At 40.9% G+C, this 24,760-nt stretch overlaps 1 protein-coding gene across 3 annotated transcripts in view; it reads right to left on the bottom strand.

Annotated features, from left to right (window-relative positions):
* Nucleotides 1-241: 241 nt before the first annotated feature.
* The window catches only part of LOC134202793 (RNA-binding protein fusilli-like), a 301,692-nt gene continuing 277,173 nt past the window's right edge, over nt 242-24,760 (bottom strand). For all 3 annotated transcript variants that reach the window (XM_062677787.1, XM_062677789.1, XM_062677788.1), the window contains 6 exons: nt 17,147-17,257; nt 3,570-3,702; nt 3,357-3,494; nt 3,078-3,293; nt 2,669-2,911; nt 242-2,570 (listed from right to left, as the gene is read on the bottom strand). In XM_062677787.1, coding sequence (XP_062533771.1) covers nt 1,491-2,570; nt 2,669-2,911; nt 3,078-3,293; nt 3,357-3,494; nt 3,570-3,702; nt 17,147-17,257 — 1,921 coding nt within the window. In that variant the 3' untranslated portion in view covers nt 242-1,490. The remainder of the gene's footprint in view (nt 2,571-2,668; nt 2,912-3,077; nt 3,294-3,356; nt 3,495-3,569; nt 3,703-17,146; nt 17,258-24,760) is intronic.

The following is a 24,760-nucleotide window of genomic DNA, read 5'->3' as shown; positions in this document are numbered from 1 at the left end:
AAGACAACAAACAACAACAACAGTGTAAATTGTAGTGTAAGTTTGTGTGCGCAATGTTACGACAAGGAGGCCTTATCGCACGAATTAGGAATGTAGCTTTTGAGTGGCTGAATTTCATCTACAACAGAACGAGAGCAATGTGACAATATACCCGAAAAGGATACTTAATCGCACTTTCAATGGTTTAACAAGCGCGTTTCCTTCGAAAAAGACAAAAAAAAATGCGATTAAGTAACCTTAATTAGTTTTCTGATGACCAATTTAATGCTTTTGAGTGTTAATAAGAAAACAATCACAATGTCTCGAAATGCGTGGTGTGCGTTTTCTTTTCAGTGGCTGTTTTAATTGGAATATGTTTAGATAGTTGGTCTAAAATTAAGTACCTAATGTTACCCTTGTAAACTAAATTTGATGTATGTCGTGGAATGTATTGCGTGTGTTTGATTCAGTGTACGGAAAAGGGATAACAGTAACGGTTAAAAACAAAACTCAAAACTTAGTCCTTAAGTGATTTAGTCTTAGATTTTAGAATTCACTAACAAGGCATTTTAATCATATAAATGAAAGTACTAATCCTAACATTGCAAAAATATCAGTGATAAGAGCTGCAGTATACCATCTCACACAAATGCTCATTCACGATTAATCCTTCTCCAGTCTATAATGTCTCACCCTCTGGGGATCCAGGCGCCTTACAACGAAATTACATTACATAACGATAGTAGCTATAATAATTCCGACACCCCCGGTGTTTTGATTTGTATGGATTTTTATAAGGTAGGATGAGACCCAGCAAACCGCCTTTACATAAACACACAGCAGCAATCATTACTATTATATGAGGTACCCTCAAACACGTTCCATTTGTGTTGGTGTGAGTGTTTTGATCACATGTAGCAGGGATTGAAATTGAAACAACCCCCAAGGATGGTGTTAATTCGTAGTAGGATTAGACTGTTCCATTTTGTGTTTTCTAGTTGCCGGAAACCAAGTCAGATAGTGGAGTAGGAAATCACGGTGGGAGGACAAGGAAGGGGGATTCATGTCATGTAAGCACAACTTTTTCGCTTATGGAATGGTTTTGTGTATATAAAGAGTTCAATAATATATAAACAAAGTTATTTCAATATATGTGAAATAGTGTATATGAATCATTTTTCTAATAAGTACTTTTAGTAGCGTCTATTGATTGGAAGAGAGTCTTCTTTGATTGGGTGCGTTTGATCACAACCGCGCTCTAAATGTCTTGTAGTCAACAACTTTGTGTTCTAAATAACAGTAGCTGCATCAAAAGCAGTGGATGGAATGATTCGTTTTTAGATATTACAGCGTATCTAACTATAAACTATTGGAATGATTTCATAATTTAATAAAAAGGCAAAAGTTACTATAAAAATAAATTGGTAATATTTTAGTACAATTGTACTAAATTGATCATTAAAGACAACAGCTTCCCTAAAAGTAATTTAACGTAACGCAACGCCCTGCCTTCATATGTGGGGATGGTAATAGGGCGTATAGAGAGCCGCCGTCGCAGCAGCTGCCGCAGCCGCCTGATTACCGCCATGGAAAGCACGTTTCGTGCCCGTGGTTGCTGTTAGCTGGGATTGGTCGTTGCGAAACGCATTGTCGTAGGAGCGTTTGATGCTTGTCGGGAGCATAGCACTGGCGGCGTTGGCCGTCAAGGCAGCGGCATGCTGTTGTTGAGCATTGGCAGCGGCGGCCGAGTGGCTAAGTGTACCGGGATGTGCAATTCCGGTTGGAGTAGCAATTGCGGTTTGGGCAAGGCCACCGGTTGCTGCAGCAGCGGTGGCCGCTCCAGGAAAGTGCATTGGACTCATGCCTGGTGGCATGAAACCAACAGGGAATCCGCCGGGGCCAACCATATGCCGTGGCATGAACACAAACTGCGGATATTGGGCAGCATGAACACCGCCCGCTGCTAGGTGACTTGGAATACCGCCAGCTCCTTGGTTCATGTTAGCCATAGTGGGAGGTGGAGCGTGCGTGTGAGTCATTGAGTAGCTCCCAGTTGGATGGGTCATCGTCGTCGCCGTTGCATAGGTAGGCGGGGCTTGCGATACCACGGCAGAATTTGCACCCGTCGAGTGGGTTGGGTGCATTGCAAGATGTTGATACAAGTATTGCTCTTGTTGTTGGGCGGCTGCAGCAGCGGCGGCGGCTTGGCGAGCCATCAAACTATGCTGTGCTATAAAATGAGCTTGCTGTTGTGCTATCATTTGGGGAGTGGGAGGGGGGATCGACAGTGTTAGCGGAGGTGGAACGGATAACGGGAGCAGAGACAGCGCTTGTGCTTGTTGAGTTTGTGTTGGCGGCTGTTGCGCAGATGGTAACATACCGGGTGATAACAGCGGCGGCTTGGAGATATTCGTCGGCTGCTGGAATCCACCGTTCAGGACCATGTTCATATCGTCACCAGAACACTGAAACACTTCAATATATCGCTGCTTTTTACCGAACATCATGTTTTTGTGGTGCTTTTGTTGAGCCGACTGGTAGGCGGCTGTCTCCGAATCCATTTGGATGAACGCTTCCCCGTTAAACTGACCCTGTACATAACCACAAAAATAACATTTTGTTACCATCAACCAAATGTTAGAAATGCATCCCAAACACAATAAAAAAGAAACATGCAAGCAACACCTACCTGTGCGTTGTAAACTAGATGCACTCCCTGGTAGACAATGTGCTTAGCAAAGTCCTCCAAGAAGTGTAAAATGTGTTCCACCTTAGCCTCGTACGGTAGCCCTCGTAATCGAATGCAGTTCTTCTCCGTGCCACTCGTAATCACATGCTGCGGTAGCAACGGCATCTGCACTGGTGGCAATGCAGCAATCAATGGTGGCTGCGGCGGCTCGTACGTCTTAGGATCCATCGACCTGTTCAGTACCTGTTATAGAAAACAAATGTCACCATCAAAAGCCTCATTTATCCTCTTTAATGATTCTCTTACCACAAACCTTCCTTCTAAGCAATGTCAAGTTTTAAAACAGTATCTCCATTTAGTACAAGTTAGATCTAAAAAAAACCCTCCAAAACAAGTATTTTTAACTCACCTGCTGAACCTCGGCTGTCGTTGACCGGAACAGCTCAATATAGCGCTGTCCGATCGATTCCCGATGCTTGGACAACGCCTTCGGGGCATCAGTTTCCTGCGAAAATAGTACAAACGCATCGCCGGTAGCCCGACCATCCGGCTTTTTCACAAACAGTATTCCATCGGAGCCGTCCAGCACGGTGCAGCTGTTTTCGCCATTGGCAAAGAATTCGAGCTACACGAAATAAACAACGATTAGAATTGTCCTTCAAAACGCGGAGTACTAGCCATAACCTACCACTTGTTTGGCGGTGCAATCGTACGGAAGCCCTCGCATACGAATGATGACCTGAGCACCTTTGGAGAGAAACGCCTGCGCCTCATTCGATGCTCCACCCGCGACGGCTAGGAAGTCTTCCCCGGATGCGCGGTACACCTGGTAAGTCGAAATTTTCATTTGCAAATAGTAAGTTAAAAACTGAATCTATGCAATCGATTTAGACCAACGTACCTCAATGTACCGATTGCCAATGTGATGCTTGTGTCGTTTGAGCGCCATGTCACGGTGTTCCTGCGAAACGAACCGCACTAATGCTTCGCCGTTACGACGCCCCTGTGGCGATAAGCAGAGTGCCACTCCACCTCTGAAAAGCAGGCAAACAATTGAAAGAAGGTAAGAAAACAGATTCAATTGCGATAATGAGGAATGTATTTATTCTTGAAGTTGTCGAAGAAGATGATTTACGGTTATCAAAAAAAAATAAACATTCTCTCAGCAGTGCTGACCTGGGTGCTGACATTCTATGACACAGCTGAGACATTGAAGTCTCAGAGCTTAGTATTCATTCAACATTTGTATATTGGTGACAAATACAACTTGCCTATGTCCATAGAAGTCGAGAAAATGCCGTAATTCCAACACCTTATCTTTACCTGGAGAATGTCTGTTTTAAAGTTTGAATAAGTGTATGACCCGTCGTCTTTTCGTTGATGAGCTACTTTTTGTACTCGATGAGCGTCATTTCTTGTAAACTTTGAAAAAAAAGTTGAAGATAATTAAAACTTCAAGCTCGCATTCAGTTGGAGCTACCTGGTAGATTAGTTTGGCAAGGCTGAACCCGTCCCTACGTTCCCCCTACAAGGACACAGACCGACAATGGACTAGCCTATGATGGCCACTTGAATACCGTGTGCAGTAGTTAGATCTTGTGCCGGAGTAATTGTTTAAATTTGCAGTTTATTATTGATAGGGTTTGAATCGTATTCCCAATTCCCATCAAACAAAAGAAACTCAAAGAGATCGTTTTAAAATTGTATTAGGTCAATCAACACCAATTTCTCAAAACGACCCATCCGCTTCTGCATGCAAAAAGCCAAACGTCGATCGGACGAATCCAACAGCAATTCCACGCAGACTAACATCATCAATAGGTAACGTATTGATGAATCTGGTCCAACTAACCTTCATTCTCTCTAGATACTTTTTAGTGACTAAAATGACTTCAAAAATCATTACTCCTTTGTCTTTTGTCTCAACCGCTTGGTATTTTTTTTAACGTTATTAGAGTGATTTTTAAGTTTTAACAAAGTTCATCACTTCAACCGCTTTGTCGATTTATGCACTAAATGAACCGGTTAGGTCTCTAGTCTTTAAAACTGGAAAGATAATCACAATTGGCCACCTGGTTCAGGAATAATCTCGGAGTCGAGTTTAGCAATTTTTTTTAACCGATTGGCCGAATGACCGCAGCAATCGGCGAAGACCACTGCAACGAAAAGGGATTAGCGATTGGAAACTCGGTTCGTTGAACTGCAAATCTCTCAACTTCATCGGGAGCACACGCATACTCACCGATGTGCTTAAGGACCGTGGATTCGGCATCGTAGCGCTGAAGGAAGTTTGTTGGAAGGGATCAATGGTGCGAACTTTTAGAGGTAATCATATCATCTACCAGAGCTGCGGCAACACACACGAGCTGGAAACAGCTTTCATAGTGAGGGGCGATATGCGCCGAAGGCCGGTTCTTCAAGTTTAGCATCATACTCAACGTCCATAGCCCACACTCCGGAAGCACTGATGATGATAAGGACGCATTCTACGCGCAGCAGGAGCGTGAGTATCACGAATGCTCAGGTTGGCCAAGAGGAGGGGTTTAGACCGACTGTTAGAAAGTTCAACGCCCACTGACTAACGAACGAAAACGGCCTATGACTAATTGATTTCGCCGCCTCCAAGAATATGGCCATTCGCAGCACCTACTTGCAACAGAGCCTTCCGTATCGGTACACCTGGAGATCACCACTGCACTATGGCCCAGGATACAGTTTTATGCGGAAAGAAGCATTTTACGCCAAAACTATATTTTTTTAGAAAAAACTGTTGTTCTACAAAATTGTTCGAAATAGTAAGGTCATCATTATGGTTCTACCAAAAAATAGGGCGGCCCATCATATAAAAAAAATTAGAAAATATTTTTTTTATTTCTCGGAATATTGACATGTTATGTTCTACAAAGTTGTAGCGCAGCTTATTCCAATCAATTTTGCTAAAAAACTTTTTCTGTAGCTCTTAAGTTGACTGATTTAGAGCAATTTTACCTAATTGGATTAGGGTGTACCTCAAAAAAACAATATTTTTAAGTGTTAGAGCTGTAGATTTTTTATTTTTCATTTCTCACAAATGTCACCTTCTGAAGACTTTTAAGGCTTTTCAAAACGCGTGTTTTTCTATAAGAATATCGTCTGTATCTTTTTCCGTTGTCGAGTTATATTAATTTATTTGAAAAAACATGATTTTAGTAAAATTGGTAAAACTTGAGATAAAAAAATAACGTATCCCCAATTTTTTGACATAATAAGGAATATTAATTTATCTTTCAAATGCCGTGTAAACATATTTTTTTGGTCTGCCCTAACCGGAGATATCAACTTTTGAAAAAAATGTAATTTTGACAGAAAAACGATTACAACTTTTGATCGGAAAAAGATATTGTGCATATTTACCCATCAAAAGTTGCATTTTTTCGAGCTCTAAAAGTCACCTGAAGACAACTTTTTCGAGAAATATAAAACAAAAAAATTAGATCAAAAATACTGTTTTTTGAAGTACACCCTAACCCAATTAGGTAAAATTGCTCTAAATCAGCCAACTTAAGAGCTACAGAAAAGTTTTTAGCAAAATTGATTGGAATAAGCTACGCTACAACTTTGTAGAACATTACATGTCAGTATTCCGAGAAAAAAAAATTTCTAATTTTTTATATAATGGGCCACCCTATTTTTGGTAAAACCATAATGATGGCCTTACTATTTCGAACAATTTTGTAGAACAACAGTTTTTCTAAAAAATATAGTTTTGGCGTAAAATTCATCTTTCCGCGTAAATCTGTATCCTGGACCATAGTGCACTGCAGACAGAATCAAAAATCGATAACGTTCTGATTGATGGACGGCACATCTCCAACATTATCGACGTTAGGACATATCGTGGCGCTAACATCGACTCTGACTACTATCTAGTGATGATTAAACAGCGTTGCCGGAAGAGGGTGAGCTCGACAAGGCCCCTCTTGAGGACTGCTAGAATACAGCTAAAGCAGCCACTAACGAAAAAGTGGGGAACAATATCGGGTAGGTATGTGGGACGAAGTCGGCGGAACGATCGGTTCGACGAAGAGTGCAGACAGATTCTGGAGGACAAGGACGCAGCGCGGGCGGTCACGCTGCAGCAAGGTACCCGGCAGAACGTGGAATGTTGTAGACGGAAGCGGAGACAACAGACCCGCCTTTTTCAGGAGAAGAAGTACCGCCTGGAAGAAGCGGAGTGCGAGGAGACGGAACAGCTGTGCCCTTCTCAAGAAACATCAGAAGCTCAACGCATCCCGCAAAGGCTTCGTACCGCGAGCCGAAATGTGCAGGGATAAGGATGGACGGACGAACGAGTGGTGATCGAAAGGTGGAAGCAGCACTACGAGGAACATTTGAATGGCGCTGAGAGTACAGGCAGTGAAAGTCAAGGCAGCGGAGGAGATGACTACGTCAGTTCAGCGGTGGAAGTCAACCATCCCCCACCTTGAGGGAAGTTAAGGATGTCATCCAACAGCTAAAGACCAAAATAGCAGCTGGTAAGGATGGTAGCGGAGCTAAGCTCATCAAGATGGGCCCGGAAAAGCTGGCCACTTGCCTACACGAACTGATAGTCAGAATCTGCGAAACTGAACAGCTACCGGATGAGTGAAAGGAAGTGGTTATATAACCCATCTACAAGAAAGGCGACAAGCTGAAGTGTGAGAACTTTCGAGCGATCACCATCCTTAATGCCGCCTACAAAGTGATATCCCAGATCATCTTCCGTCGTCTGTCACCGTTAGTGAAGGAGTTCGTGGGAAGTTATCAAGCCGGCTTCGTTAACGGCCGCAACGGTGGTTGGTGTGCAAAACTGTGTGAAGATTTTGGGTGAACACTCCAGTACGTTCGTGCGTTCAACATTGCGTTAGAAGGTGTCATGCGGAGGTCACGATTCTCAACAGATCCAGTCAATTTATTTGTTTCCCGAATGACATGGACATTGTCAGCGGAACATATGCGAAGAGGGCAAAACTGTACATCCGCCTGAAACGTGAAGCAACAAAAGTTGGACTGGTGGTGAAAGCGTCGAAGACAAAGTACGTGCTGGGAAGCAGTGTTACGATAGACGGGGATACCTTCGAGGTCGAGGAGGTCGATGAATTCGTCTACCTTAGATCCTTGCTAGCAGCTGATAATAATGTTAGTCGTGGAAAACAAAGGCGCATCATCTGTGGAAGTCGTGGCCTACTACGGTCATGTACAAAACGCTGATAAGACCGGTAGTCCTCTACAGACATGAAAAATGATGCTCGAGGAGGACTTGCAAGCACTCGGACCATTTTTAACGGTGTGCAAGAAGACGGTGTGCGGCGGCGAAGGATGAACCACAAGCTCGCCCAGCTGTACGGCGAACTCAGTATCCAGAAGGTAGCTAAAGCCGGAAGGGTACGATGGGCAGGGCATGTTTCAATAATGCCGGACACTAGCCCTGCAAATATGGTGTTTGCTTCCGATCCGGCAGGTACGAGACAGCGTGGAGCGCAGCGAGCGAGATGGACTAACCAGGTACAAAACGACTTGGCGAGCGTGGGGCGCATTCGAGGATGGAGAGATGCGGCATCGAATCGTGTATTGTAGCGTCAAATTGTTGATTCAGTGTCATCTGTTCAGATGTAGACTAAATAAATGAAATAGCTTATTCCAAGACTCCTGGGAGGGACAGGTTCCACGGTTTTCAGGGAATCTAGATCCCCTGAGACCTTTTGTTGTAATCTGAAGCCTTACCTCTTACGACGTATGTCAAACGAATGAACTATAATACTTCGCAGTATTATACAACTATACATGTGATGCGACTCTTCATGAAGACTCTACAGACTTCAGGGCAAATAAGGAAAATTCGATAAATAAATTGGCACATACCTTTACGTATAAAGCCTCACACTGAGGAGCAGGGTCGCTGAAATACCGTGGAACGCGTCCAAACCATACTAAGTGCCTCGAAATCTTCTCAATTGATCATGGTTTGTGAAATCATAAAGTTTGACATACCGCAAGATGGGATTCAGAACACATCAATAAATGATCACTGGCCCGAGGGAATCAGGTTCTCCGGAACCTGGTCGACACCCTCATGTACCTCGAAATAGACTCTATTAAGCATGTCTTGCGAAATCATGAAGTTTGACATGTCGCAAAATTAGTGTCCGATCACATCAAAAAGTGACCACTTGCCCGGGGAACCATTCCCGGAATACCGAAACCTGTCCGAACCCACCCATGTGCCTTGGAATAGTGCCAGGAAACCTGTCCGAACCCACCCATGAGCCTTGAAATAGGCTTTATTGATTGGTTTAGGTTATATCAATCAAGTATCACGGTTGTGTTCGCAATTTGTTAGGCGCTGGACGACATGTACGAAGCCCGTTGAAAGTTTGAAAGTACCAAATAAGACAGGGCTGAATGCAAAAGTTATTCCAGGGTTGAATGCAGGAGCCAAAGGTAGACCGAAGAAAACTTTTGATGATCCGAATATATGTAGAAGGGTTCAACCACTAAGAGCAATGGGATCTGCAAAAGAATTGTTGCTAGGAATTGTTATTAACTAAATAATGCGATCACGAACAGGCGCGTGCATTCATTTATAATGATTATTATTTCAACTGAAAACGGCTACGCAGTCTTTAAGGATTAAAACAAGATTAATATTTGTCCAACGTTTCGACACGGGGTTGGAAACGTTGGACAAATATAAATCTTGTTTTAATCCTCAAAGACTGCGTAGCTGTTTTAAGTTGAAATAACAATAAACAGTCGACCATTCGAAAGTAAATAATTATTATTTATAATTCGCCAAAGTGTGCCTATGTCTTGCAAGGGCGTGGTCAGGGTAGGTATCAGATAGGGTAGATGTACGAGTCGTGGCTATAGCACCAGTTCTTGCACTAGTGCATTATACACCAAGGGGCACATCACATCACCACAAAATGTGTAATGATCAGTGAACCATATTCATATGACCAGTGTTGGTAGAATCATGCTCTAATCTCACTCACCGATGCCTCATGCGCGAGCTGACTCGGTTGCGATTCTGCATGAGTGAGTTTTTCACGCAGAATCGCATCGTTTCGCTCATTCGCCGAAAAATGATTTCGCTCCAAAAAGTGTCAAAACCCAATCGAAGCGTATTTTATGTTTACGTATGGATTTATTATCCATTGTTTTAAGCAAAGAAAGTTATTCCGATGAATTTAACAAAGAAGAACACGCAAAAATCACGCAATGATGCAAATCGCGAGTCGAATCATGGACGATTCCCTGAGCCATGAGTCGGGTGAGGTTTGCCTCGCGCTTGATTTGAATCGTGGATGAGATTTGAGAATTTGAGTTTTTACCAACACTGCATATGACACGATACCTTTAATCTCCTCCAAATTAAAGAAGGAACCAAAATTAAGACCAGTGCCACAACTGGTACATGCGTTGCTGTTATGTATTAAACAATTTTGGTACTATCACGAATTTTAATGCGGTTTTCACATTGTGTTCACATATGAACATTACCCATGTGTCTTTTATTTACAGTTTTAAAAATATTTGTTCTTAACTATGGCGACTATTGGAACACCCACCCTAGTTTTATCTTCGCAGATCCATCTACGAATTATGCAAGAGTTCATGCTATTTTATTTGTCAAAGTTGTATGTGTATTGAAAGCTCTAATCACCACCATTGTTATGGATTTAGCTGAAAATGGTAATATTTCATCATTAAAAGTGAAATAAACCAAGTTATTGTCATTTTAAACCATGTTTGTACTTTTGACCGTCTTTTTTAGAATCCATACGGCATTAGTGTTTTCTCTCGAATTTTCTCGAATATTCAAGAGATTTTCTCCCGAGCTACTCTTCAGAATTCTTAGGAAAAATATTCGATATTGCTTCAAAAAAATCTCTGGAATTTTGGAGAAAAACTTATTATTCGTCGAGAAATAATTTAACACCTCTTTGGAATATTCTTTACAATTATCTCGTAAAATTCTTCGCAAAATTGTTTTCTTGACTACTCGAAATGTTCTTAAAAATTTCCTTTCAAAGTTGTTCGGTAATCCTTTGAAAATTCTACGAAGTTTGTCGTAGTATATAAATGGAGTTTTTATCAGTAACAAGAAATTAGTAAAAACTTACGTGTACGTGAACATTGTTCATTGAACAAGGATAAAGAAGCATTAGTGGTCTAGTGCAGGATCTTTCTTCTGCAACATTTCACAGGTCTGTTGGTGAAATTATGAGAAAGTTTGTGAGGGACACTACCTCGGCATTCCAAACGGGGTACAATCACCGATATCGGTTGAACAAATGCTGGAGGTGAGGCTCAAACAGCCTATATCGTATTTCATCTCATTCGGGAAAGACGTTAGCTATGAAACTCATATGAGTCCCATATGCGGTCATTTTCATGATGACACAAATAGGCTTGATGTTTGTTCCTCATTTTCTCAATTTGATGTTTTTTTTCATATGGGACTAATATGCAGTATAAGCCTTATTTCAAAAGGCCTCCCAACAAACATTGGAAGCTAACAGAGCGCTTATTCAGCCAAAAATAGTCTTATGCAGCTAAAAAACTAGCTTACTTAGCTTGAATTGTTTGTTGGGCTTGAAGTCTTCTTTCGAAGCAGCCCGGAGGCTCGGAAGCCTCTTTTCAAGAGGCTCGGAAGCCTCCTTTCAAGAGGCTCGGAAGCCTCCTTTCAAGAGGCTCGGAAGCCTCCTTCCCAGAGGCTCGGAAGCCTCCTTTCAAGAGGCTCGGAAGCCTCCTTTCAAGAGGCTCGGAAGCCTCCTTTCAAGAGGCTCGGAAGCCTCCTTTCAAGAGGCTCGGAAGCCTCCTTTCAAGAGGCTCGGAAGCCTCCTTTCAAGAGGCTCGGAAGCCTCCTTTCAAGAGGCTCAGAAGCCTCCTTTCAAGAGGCACGGAAGCCTCCTTGCAAGAGGCTCGGAAGCTTCCTTCAAGAGGCTCGGAAGCCTCCTTTCAAGAGGCTCGGAAGCCTCCTTTCAAGAGGCTCGGAAGCCTCCTTTAAGAGGCTCGGAAGCCTCCGTCCAAGAGGCCGGAAGCCTCCTTCCAAGAGGCTCGGATGCCTCCTTCCAAGAGGCTCGGAAGCCTCCTTCCAAGAGGCTCGGAAGCCTCCCTTAAAGAGGCTCGGAAGCCTCCCTTCAAGAGGCTCGGAAGCCTCCCTTCAAGAGGCTCGGAAGCCTCCTTTCAAGAGGCTCGGAAGCTTCCTTTCAAGAGGCTCGGAAGCCTTCTTCCAAGAGGCTCGGATGCCTCCTTTCAAGAGGCTCGGAAGCCTCCTTTCAAGAGGCTCGGAAGCCTCCTTTCAAGAGGCTCGGAAGCCTCCTTTCAAGAGGCTCGAAAGCCTCCTTCTAAGAGGCTCGGAAGCCCCCTTTCAAGAGGGTCGGAAGCCTCCTTTCAAGAGGCTCGGAAGCTTCCTTTCAAGAGGCTCGAAAGCCTCCTTTTAAGAGGCTCGGAAGCCTCCTTTCAAGAGGATCGGAAGCCTCCTTTCAAGAGGCTCGTAAGCCTCTATTTAGGAAGCTCGAAAACCTCCCTTAAAGTTGCTCGGAATGCTTCTTTCAAGATGTTTGGAAGCATACTTTCAAGAAGCTCAGAAGCATCCTTTCAAGATGCAAAGGAAGTCTCCTTTTAAGTGGCTCGAAAGTCTCAAATCAAGAGGCCTAAAAGAGGCTCAAAAGCCACTTATCAAGAAGCGTAGAAGCCTACTTTTAAGAGATTCAGAAGCTCCTTTCAAGAGGCTCGGAAGCCTCCTTTCAAAGGAAGGAGTACCTCTCAAGAAAAAGGTTGAGTACCGCTGATATAGACGGTGCGGTGTTCAAGACCTGAATAATTGGACATCATAACATTTGGAATATTAGTGAAATTGCAGCGACAAAAAAACGTTGAACCCCGTTGAACCGCAATTAATCTACAAACTTCATGCCAATTTGCTGAACCAGATCATATAATAACGCTAACGACGAAGGACAACGATCGTACGAGAATTAGTGCACGGCGTCAAACCAACTAGCAAATTTCGGATATTGACCCAATTAAAAAGTGCCCTTTAAGAAATTACTAAGTCTACTGTAAAAGATAAATGAACCGTTTGTTTGAGAAACTGCATATGTAACATTTTTGGCCAAAATGAGATTTTTATATACAGTATACCCCCGCTGATCCGACAAATCTATGGCCGGACTATCGAGGTTACTCTCGTTAATCCGACTGTCAAATCCATACAAATGAATCAAAACAAAATCACAGCACAAATTTGAAAACTGTCAGCATAATGTGTTTTAATGAGTGTTTATACTTTTCATTCCGGAAAATTCCGAATTAGCGAGATCCGAACTAACGAGTCGTCGAATTAGTGAGGTCCGGATAAGCGGGGGATACTGTATTTTGAATCCTCGTCCAAAAATACGTATTCTGGCAAAAAAAAAACGAAAAAAAAAAATTTGTTCGGGAGTTCGGTGCAGATTTGTTCAAAAACAGTTTTTTGTTCAATCAAAAATAATTGCCTATTTCCGGGGATAAACCACCCGACTTGGACGTTAATTTACAATGTTATGAAAACTCATATGTGAATATGTACGTTATGTGGAAGATATTGATTTCGAAAATGTATTGTAGGTAACCACTTTCCCTTCGATGGGACTCGAACCCATGCCCCTACAGTACGCTAGACTGGTGCTTTAACCAACTAAGCTACGAAGGACCTCCGTCGGCCTTCGCAACCTAGCGGCTACTGAACGAGCTCGAGATTCCCAAATTGGACGCATAGTCAAATCACTCGTCAAATCACTCGAAGGCCGACGGAGGTCCTTCGTAGCTTAGTTGGTTAAAGCACCAGTCTAGCGTACTGTAGGGTCATGGGTTCGAGTCCCATCGATGGGAAAGTGGTTACCTCCAATACATTTTCCAAATCAATATCTTCCACATAACGTACATATTCACATATGAGTTTTCAGCTTTTTTGTTGTTTTCTCGAAATAGTTTAAAATGGACTTATGCAGTTTCTCAAACAAATGATTCAAATTATCAGCAGAGATCAACTACAGAAGCGGTTTTCATCAACGCGACGTGGCAAAGTGGTTTCAAAACGAAAAGCGGACAAAATGAAAGAAATTGGGTTTTGTTATGTCTTATAGCACATGAGTCTGGGAATAAAAACTCAACATAATAACTTCTTGACTTGAATTTCAAATCGATTCATTCGTTAAAATAAGAGTGGTAAGATTTAGGAAAAATATTTAAGCTTTTTTAGTGGAATGTCTTCAACTGTCTAAGACGAGTTTAGTACTTTCGATTTAATTTACACATACGTATTTTAACCTCAATTGTGAGGCCGTATTCAGTGTCTCGAACTTGACTCGACTTGAAGAAAATAATCCCAGCTTATACTAGTTATACTACGCTAGGTACCTAATCTAATCTTATTTGACTTAAAGCAATAAGGTAATTAGTTTTATAGGTAAATAAAGTAGTCCAATAAGATTAGATTTGGTACCTAGAAGTTCATTTAGAATTGAAAAGATCCAATCTAAATAGTTCAATTTCCGCTATGGGATTAAATAGTTATTAATAGTTTTAGGGCCTAAATCCTGCATTTTGATCAAAATAGTTGAAAATAGCTACTTTTTGCGAGAAAATGTGACATTGGTGACCTGAGCTCGAAAAAAGAGACTATTTGAAGATACTAAAAGTGACCAAGTCACTAAAAAGTGGCCCGCTACCATGTCTGGCATTATGGTTTCGACATTTGCCATTGATCAAAACTCTCAAGAAGGATCTTCAAGCGTTGGGACCAGCTGGAAGGTTGGTTTCAACGGTTCGTAGGACAAGATATTTGGCTTCCCTAATCGAATTCAAACATATTCCAGGAAACAATGTTGGAATTATTTCGACCTAAAACAGCAGGACTAAAAACTTTCTCAATTTTGCTGTCCAAATCCAATCAATTTGTTTTTCGAAAATTAATATAATGAAAATATTCAGCACAATAGCAATAATACATTTTTAAATTCTCTGTACGATTTTTGAATTTATTTTTTATTAATTTTTGAAAAACATTGGAGCAAATTTTGTACATTTGAATTAACCATTCGATGGCTCTAGATAATAATGTCTTCTGTAAACGTATGCTTTAGCGCACACGTTCCACTTTCGCTGACCACAGTACCACTGTGCTGTCCTATAAAAGGAAGTCTTGCAACAATGCAAATTAGAACGATTGGCACCATAGCTCAAACAAAGCTTCACTGTGGCGCGCAATTATAATCCGTAACACAAAAACAATCCACTATCATTGCTGTCAATCACACATTTATTGGCATTGATGTGCAGCCCTTTCAACGAAAGATCACGCAAACTGTAAACAAACAGCGCTCTAAACGCTGCCCATAACGGACTTAATACGAAGAAAGTTTCTCTCTCCTACCTAGAAAAACCATTCCGCGCAAAATCTGGAGTGACTGACGGTGGCGCCACTGCTGCTTCTCCTGCTACAAGCCGTTTCGTCACAACCTCGGACCGCGTACCAGCAGCCTCATTTTTCAACTCCGGACCACTATCCGCCCGGTCCGTTAGGCAACCTTCTTGTACCACCGAATCAGCGGAAATTTCAACCTCACCACCGACACTTTCGCTCATTTTCTGAACCACCGGTCGTACGTCGCACTGACCACGTACTACACTACGCTAGCTGGCCGGTGTGTGGTAAGCACTTGCAAATACACGCGTTGATTGAACTTTAATGACCTCCGACGACGACGACGACAACGACAAAAACGGTCGGCCAGTTCACTAAACTGTTCCACGACACGGCACAAACGGCGATTCTGAATTTGCAAATTTCGCGAAAAATCGTGGAAAGTACAAACCACGCGCGCCGGCAGTTGTAAGTCCGCTAAAGGCACCTCGTTCTAGCGTGGACAAGTTCTCTCCGTACTGCCACCACACGACGAACTCATTATGGGAGAGAGATTAGTGCAGCGGCATGAGACTTGATGATATGGGACTTGGACTTGCGATTATGAACTATTGGTTTGGTAGTGGTGTGGAAAATAACCCAGAATCGATCATTCGTTGAGCGGTAGCTAGCGGCCGGACGAATAGATGCAAATATGACCTCCTCTCATCTGTTCAGTCATGTCGAGACAATAAGCTCTGCACACTGTTAGTTTATATGAAAATCATGGTTTACTGAATGATCTCAAAAATATGTGTGGCAAAAATTGTTAATTGTATTCTAATATTATTTTCATCGAGATTACGTACGAGGTGATGTTTCTGTACATCACCAATCTTTCCAAAGATTAGTTTTGAAGCTAAGCTTAGATTGGGCAAGTGAATTGAGAAAGCCATTTGACTTGAGTGCGAATTGGAATCTTAACACCTCCGTTCAGCTCACTCGAATGGAAGGGAAATTCAACATATTCGACTATTGGTAGGTAAGTCAACAGCATTCATCTGAGTTGACCAAATCACTTGCCCTGCCAAAACTTAGCGTGAACTATTACGGTGCTCAATATTTTCCGAGCTCGCTCTTTAAAAATTAAGGGCTGAATACTTTGGATAGTCCGCCCAGCTGTCTTGTTCGAAGCAGTTTGAAAACCAACAACGAAAATATCTGAAGTATTCATCAACGCTCGACATCGATGTAATATACATAACAAAAAAATAAAACTAAAAAAACCTAAAACGTCGGTACTATTTTTTCCATTTATATGTTCCATGATAATGATTCGATTGTTACATCTACAATCATGCTTGAACCATTGCATTTTGCTTAACTTTGTTCTTTTCTTGTTTCTATCGGCGTTTGCCGATGTTCGTCATTAATTTTTCGTGCTTCTAGGTGACTGGTAAAAAAAAAAAAACAGCAAAAAATGCCCTTTTTGGTCTTATGACAAGTGAAGACATTCCACTAAAAAGCTCAAAATAATTTTATTAAGCAAAAAATTGATAATGATGAATAAATAGGCACCGTAAAAATTTTGGAGTTTTTGGTGAATAAAAGTTGAAAACGATCGAGCGTATTCTCAAATTAAACAAAAATTAGTATGAGTGAACTGATATGTTTCTAATCGGAACAAGCTAAACAAGCTACTCTATGTTGACGCTCAAATGAAATAGAGCAAATCATGACAACTAGCTCAAGCTGCTCGCGCAAATCTCAATCAATTGTAGACCCATATCAACCGGGCAGCTAACCGGCCAACCAACCGGTGTCGCCTTTCAGTCAGACGAACCAAGCCGACGCTACCAATGTGAAAAGGTCGCTCAATTATCAGCAACGCAACGTAAGTGTGTTTACATTTTCCGGTAGAAGTACTTGTGCTACGTTCCAAATCTATTTTACTCGCTCTCGCTCTTTTAACAATTACATATGCAGCAGCTACGTTCCATCATAGGAAATATAAGTATAAGGTAGGTAATGTAATTTAGCATAAACAAATGGGAAACGTAACTTACTTGGCCACATTCAATCCCCGGAAGAACCGAGCGATATCCTGATCGCTGCTCTGCCAGGGCAATCCACGTGCGCGCACTATGCAAGTGCCATCAATTTCGTCATCGATTGAGCTGAAAATGCAAAAAAAAAAATTAAAAATAGTTAGGTGCTTCAAGATTATTAAGTGAGTATTAAATAAAATTAATCTAAATGTGAATATGTGTGACGCAGAACAGTGGGAAATGACGTGTATTACCGATCATCATTGGTGAAATGTTGAACAGTCAGCATGAAAACAAGTTTATGATAACCTTCATAAAAACATCATGACTGTCGTGAAACAAATCAACAAACGTAATCAGACAGGAACGACCGGTCATAAATGGACTTAACAATGTACTTTGTACACGCAGAACAAATTATTAATTGTGATTGATCCTTTTTATGCTTATGCATTCCTTATTATTAAACATCTTAAACTGAGCATCTAGGAAAAGTAATAAAGCGAAGAAGATTAAAAGTAATAAAGCGAAGAAGTATTTATTTTTATCATCTCTCCAACACGTAGAAACATTGGAAGATTCACAAATAAATTTTTAAACTTATTTTGAATATACTGTTGATTGCTTTGAATTGCCAGTTAGGTTTTTATTTATTTAGTACTAGTGAAAGAAACCCAGCTTTGCCCGGGTGTTACAAATGTCACATTAAACTATTTGCAGCACTGCACTCTAGATCAATTTCCGTGTGTTTGTTTTGTTATCCTCAACAGCTGACCCAAAATTGTATTCCAATGATTTTTAACATTTTCCCGTTAAATTCATCAACTTTTTGTATATACAAACCTTGCGGATCCCAAAATGAATCGATTAGGGAAAAAATCTTGCCAATCGGTCAACCCGTTCGCGAGTTAAATCGTCAGGAAGGAAATCTCAACTCATTTTTATTATATAGAAGTCTAGCAGACCAGACGTTTCGCCTGAAATTGATTCACTCTCTAATTAGTTCTCAAGTTATGCAGAAATGTCTGGTTCATTTGCATGGGAGCCCCCCTTTCCAGAACGGGGAAGGGTTTCAAACCACCACAGAAACATAGCTTCCCTTCCAAATCCTCCACATGCTAGATTTGGTTCCATTCGCTTGATTAATTCTCGAGTTATGAAGAATTTGTTGCTTCATTTGTATGTGAGCCCCCATTTCTTATGGGGAGAGTTTCGAACTATCTTAGGAACTCTGCCCGGCCCCAAAAACCTCTGCACACAAATTTTCACGCCGATCGGTGCAGTAGTTTCCGAGTCTATGAGTGTCAGATTTTTATGTATATAGGTCTCCTGTGCAGTATATAGAAGTGGTTTCCATCCTGCGCGCCAAATAGCTACACGTCGCGTATCGCCAGAGTAGACGCGACAGTGTAATTTGACACTGCCGCTAATAATTGTTATTCTTTTGCGAGAGTCGCGTCGCAAGTCGCGTTTAACCCGGCGGACACCTAAGGAGTATCCGTAAATCATCTTCTGCTTGTCACAGTTTGGCGTTTGAGGAAAATCGCGAATTGTTTTTATTCGTATTTTTTGGTGAAGTTTTTTTCAGTGTTTATGAAAAAAATCCAAAATTGATTGACGAAAAGTCTTAGTTCTAATATTTGCCATAGGTGGCGGTGCAAAATGTAACTTTTTCAATTAAGGGAAAATCCCGGTAATTTTGACACTTTTTCGATTGTTTTGATTTTTTTCATTTTGCAGGCTAGGGTGGGTGTACCAATTGTCGCCATACATAAGAACAACTATTTTTAGAAAAAGCTTTTACTTCCTGCTCCTTAGAACAGCTGTGAAAACCACAATAAAATGTGATATTATCCTCAAAATTTATTAATCCATAATAGGAACGCATGCACCAGTTAAGGCACTATTCTTAATTTTGGTTCTTTATTTGGCAAATCCCATTGTTTTCTTATGGGACTGGCCAAATTGGGACCACTAGTGCGACAACTGGTGCAAAGGACGTCAAAAATTAAGCAAAATCAATTTTTACAATTATGCTTTGCTTGTTTTGGAGGAGATCAAAGGTGTTATCGTATCATATGAATATGCTTTATCGATATGAACTTGGTTTGCGGTGATTTTATTGGTCTATTGGCATATAAAGCACTAGAAAACTATGGATTCTGTTCAAAATACCATTCGAATTCTATTCAGAAACGAATTCTGTTCAGAATTTCAAACAGAATCTTAATCGGACGCTATTCAAAGTTTCAAACGAATTCCGAAAAGATAATACTTCAAATCTCGATCGGAATTCTGTTCAGAATCACGAACGGATACACTTTAGAATTCTAAACGAATTCTGTTTGAAAATCCGAACGGATTCTGTGCCGAGTCCCGAACAGGTTCTGATTAGAATTGCAATCGAATTCTGTTCAGAATCTCTAACGAATTTTGCTCAGAATCTTGAGTGGCAGGCAGGGATTTCCTGGGAAACCACGATATGTGTCCGAAAGAATCAGCTTTCCTTTATCAGATAAGGGAATTAGTTTTGGAAAAAAGCGCTTGTATACTAAGAAATTCGTAAAACAATGTTTGTTTACAAAATAAGCTACGCCCAAATCGCAAATCGGTCCCAATATACTATATTTTGTAATATGCAATTTGAACTGAAGAATAAATGTTGCAAATAATATACTGCGGCCCGCTTCAACAGCTCGAAATTTCTGTACGGCCCTTAATAGTAAGCATGCTGGGGACCACTGATCTAGCCTATATGTTTCATATTCTATCGAGGACATAATTGTTCAAAAGTGTCTAAGAGCCTTTTTGTGATCTTCAGAATTCACGCAGTTTTGTAAGAGTGTTTCCGAACGTCATTTTGATTCACAAAGGTGTTTCCACAGCCTGTTCCGAATATGAAACAAAATTGATATTTTGCAATTTGCATTTCAGACACATGTGCAGCCAAGTTATTTATCAAACAAATAATTGTTTTTCGTACGGCCGAGTTGCCGAATAATTAAATAGATTAAAATTAACGAATATCTAACTTTAATCAATTCTTTAAAAAAGAATTAAAATTTGGTTGAAAATTACGGGAAACTTTGCCTAATTATTTATAAAAAAAATGGTAGCTTTGACAAAGTGTAATTTAATACATGTTTATACCGAAAACACCAAGTGTCTATTCTGATACTGACAAAAAAGGCCTCATGAAACTCGCTATAGTTGGGTGGGATCATTTGACACAAATGTTCAAAGAATCTCCCGTGGCAATTCTAACAAAATTCTAACAATTTCCCCAGAAACTTCCGAAGAATTTCCCGAGGAAACCTTTGAGAAATGTCAGATGAAATTCTGTGAAGGTTCCCTAGCAAGTTCTGGCAAATTTCTGAGGATGTGCAGATGAATATCCGGATGAAACTTCGAGGAAATTGCAAACAATTTCCTAAGGAAATTTTAGAGAATTTGCCAAGGAACAATGGACAGTCGCCTACTCTATGGTCTGGAGCTAACCTGCTCCGCACGGAGAGACCTGATCGACATTTTATCTCCCGTCTTAAATAATTACGTCCGGCTTGCCTCCGGACTCCTTCCATCTACTCCAGCCAGAGGGGGGACAACGGATTTTTTTTCATATAGAGTTTGGCAAGTATGACAGTACCCTCTTTTTTGGCGCATAAATTTATACTCCAATGTCAAAATGCTCATATACTATTATAAATTGTGATGGTATTTGTAAAAATTTGTATTGTTTACCGTTTTTACAAGAGAGAGTGGTGTCGAAAGCACATATTAAATTAAAGATCGCAACGAACAAAAATACACCAAACCCGTAAATATGTAGTGTTATCACTTTATTCCTTTCGCGAAATATGCAGATAAATAATTATGTTGGTAGAAGGAACTCTAAGGTGAGCAGAAACAGTTGTTTCTTGCATTATCCAAACTTTGTGCGTTTCAGAACATTCTCACTCACTGCAGTGTTTATTTTTCATAGACTACGGCTTGGTCAGAGTCTATTATATATAGAGTTACGCAAAGAGTGAAGCCAAATCTACCTATTGAACTGTCAAACCGTCTACCTATCGAGCAAAGTAAACAAATGATTGTTGGTAAGGCGGAAGTATTGTTATCGCCTGATGATTATTATGGCGAATTAAAACTCATGAATTGAAATGTATTAGATTTGTTCTAGAAACAGCTTCAAAAAACTTCAATACACCCCCAATAAAGTTGCAACAAGAAACTCACGTGTTTGCACTCTGTAGATGACTTTGGTTATCGCATTAAAAGCTTTAGAAGTGATCACTCCCGTGAAGTCACTTTAAGGGTTGAACAAAAATGAAAGTTTTCAACATAATAACAAGAGCATCATTCAGAATAAGAGTAAGAAGATCCTCTTTGCGCAACTCTATATAATAGACTCTGGGCTTGGTGTTAGTGCCGTCGGCATTCGCTCGATTGGTGGCAACAAAAATTTGACAGCTCAGCACCCGCCTGACTCCAGCAGAAGCAGCATACGTCGATGCCGGTATCGCCCTATTTCGACATAAAGTCCTTACACACAGCCATCTGTTGCATAGCTAACTAACAGCAACACGGTCTCATTACCATGAAATCCGATATACGGATGGTTCCGTCTCCAGCCGAGGTTGGTTTTGGAGTTTCCGGACCCGACTTAACAAAATCTGAGAGCTTAGCCCGCCAGTGCAATGTCTTTTCAGCCGAAGCCGCTGCTGTTTTTGTTGCCTCCACACATCCGGCCGATAAGCCGATTCTGCAAGTGTTGTTGCCGCTCTCCAGAGTGAGCACCCCAAGTACCCGATGATCCAGGGAATACTTGCCGGTATGAGACCCGGTACCACTTTTGCTTGGATCCACATCCATTGTGGCGTCAAGGGGAACACCATTGCTGATTCGCTTGCTGGTACTCGACACCTTGGTGTTAGTTACACCAACTCCGTCTCGCTGGCCGACGAGAAAAACTGGACAAAGAACGTCGTCGGTCAGGAGTGGGCTCCACTTCGCAGTTCAAGGAATTCAGTTTTTATAAGGGAACTTCGACGGAGGCCCATTTCAGTCCCACTGCAAGATCTATGGCGTAGCCAACAGTGTTGAACATTTTGTTTGCCATCAGGGACGCACTTGCCCTCATCTGATTTCTGAAGGACGCAGAATTATATTTAAAAATTTCGTTCCCTCCTCGGGCTCTCCGAACACTATGCTACGGCGATTAGTCCTACTGCCATAGGCTGCACCGCCCCCCCAATAATCGCTCACTTTCGTTCAGGAGGGGGGGGGGGTGCTTCCGCCTAAAATTCTTACACCAGCCATACACATCAAAAGTGTCTATGAATTTTTCGAATCCTTTGGAATAATGATGACGAATAAATTCCGTTCGAGCAAACCAGGCTCCTCCTGACATTCGGATTTCTGAATTAGCATATTTTACTTCAATTAGCGATCTGATCCTTTCATTAAAGAAAGGTCGAATGATCTAAAAGGATCTTCTGTGGGCAGTTAGAATATGGCTGGTAAATCGTATTTTATGGCATGCCTGAACTAAATCCAGTCCTTCAGTCGCAGATGTTTTACGACCGGAGAACAGCGCACCTAGGAACCAGGAAAGCAGCGAAAGACATCACGTTCAGCATAGCAGTAAGGAGTAAAGTGACATGAGCAGTACCTTTTGGACCACCAGAGGGGCCTACGGGGCAAATATTATGAGTGGTCGAACCACACCAATAATATTTATGTTTGCTTCAAAAATTAGCTGGTTGAAACAACTAGCTACCCACACTTGATTAAAAAAAAGCTTTCGTTCGCTTCAAATGCAACAATATGTTTAATCCAAACATATTTATTTTTGATGCCAGAACAAATTAATTTTATGTTTGGATTTACCTAGAATATGTTTGTTTTTAACGTAGTTTTTTCTGCGTGTAGGAAAAATTCAACTTTTCAAAAAAAAATTGTTTGAACACCATAAAGAAGCTCACGTTTACTTAAATTATCAATTGATATTTTTTCTCCCACGAAGAAGAATCGGTTTAAAATCGTAACTTGATTTGATTCTATTACATTTTAAACTACTTTAAACTTCACAACATTTCAAATTGTCACCAGTCACCACCAACGACGCTGCGTGCAGCCGCCATTTTTGTTTTTAACGTCATTTTCAAAAGCCTCGTATAATAGTTTTTTACCTTATCGAAAACCGATGAAATGCGTAAATTTCGACATTAGACCAAATTCAACATCACCTGACGTTACGAACGATAGCGCGATCTCCCGAAATATTGTGCTTGCATAGCAGAACGATCGCTCGCGTTCGGAATAAATAAATAAATTTATAGTCGCATACCAAGGCGACTTCCTATTGATTACCTTGTCATCTAACCAAATATCTCTTTCCCGTGGCACTCACGGAGATGCAGAGGATTCCTCGGTCTCTTGTAGCAATGAGTGTTGGACTTATTTTCTTCCCCTAATCCTAAATTGACTGTGAGGACGTGGCCGGCATCATTGTTGGTCTTGAATTAATGAAACTCCAAATCATGTACTACAGTGAGAATAGTTTTCTAATCCCAAGAAGGCTATTCATTTGGTGAGCTGTGCATATTCGTTGTTTCTCGGCAAATCACGACTAGCAACTACGATGTGTACAGTCAATCAAGCTAAGCTAAGCTATTAGACCAAATTGAACATCAGCTGCCATGAACTTGTGATTCAATTGACAGGTGATTATGTAAATTTTGAAGATGTATTGAGTGATTCAATAAAATTTTTTTAGGCATGTCACCTTCTGCAGACTTTTGGGGCTTTTCAATGTGCGTGGTTTTTTATAAGAATATTGCCTTATCTATTCCGTTGCCGAGTTATATCAATTAATTTGGTAAAACTTGAGATAAAAAAATAACATATCTTCAATTTTTAAACATTAAAAAGAATCTCTTCTGAATGCCGTAATATTTTGTTGGTTTGCCCCAATTGGAGTTATCAACTTTTGGAAAAAAAAAGTTATTTTGTCAGAAAAACAGTTATAGCTTTTAATCAGCAAAATATATTGAGCATTACAAGATATTACATATCAAAAGTTGCTTTTTTTGAGTTCTAAAAGTCACCCGACAAACATTTCCAAACAATCGGAAACAAAAAAAGTAGATCAAAAATACTGTTTTTTTTTTTGGGATACCCCAATTCTAAAGTAAGAAAAATTGAGAGCCAGCTTGAGAGCTACAGAAAAATGTTCGAAAAAAATATTTTTCGATAAATTTACTAGACCAGGTCAGAAGTTGAACCCAGCCTCCTTCAGCATAGTTATAGCACAGACAAGCAGACATAACTCTCGACAAATTTCTATCGTTCACTGATTTGCTGTTCAATTCAAATAATCATTAGTTGGCCAATCGATCACTAGTGGCACCCGCATCGGATTTGCTCGAATTTGACGTTGGAGCATTACCGCCATCTGGTTCGTGGTTTGCCCAACTAACTAAAATCAACAGATGTCGTTAGTGTTTGAACGACGATTAATTTGATGAGTCAATGTTCAATGTGTTATGTCTGTTTGTCTGTGGTTATAGATGCAGCCACGCATCTTCCCGCACGGTTAAGGAAGGCCTCCCAGGATATATAGAAGTAGTT

This window comes from Armigeres subalbatus, unplaced genomic scaffold (genome assembly GCF_024139115.2).
Source record: "Armigeres subalbatus isolate Guangzhou_Male unplaced genomic scaffold, GZ_Asu_2 Contig1411, whole genome shotgun sequence".
Classification (NCBI taxonomy): Eukaryota; Metazoa; Arthropoda; class Insecta; order Diptera; family Culicidae; genus Armigeres; species Armigeres subalbatus.
Note: the sequence above shows the minus strand (reverse complement) of the source record. Positions and strands in the feature narration are given on the sequence as shown.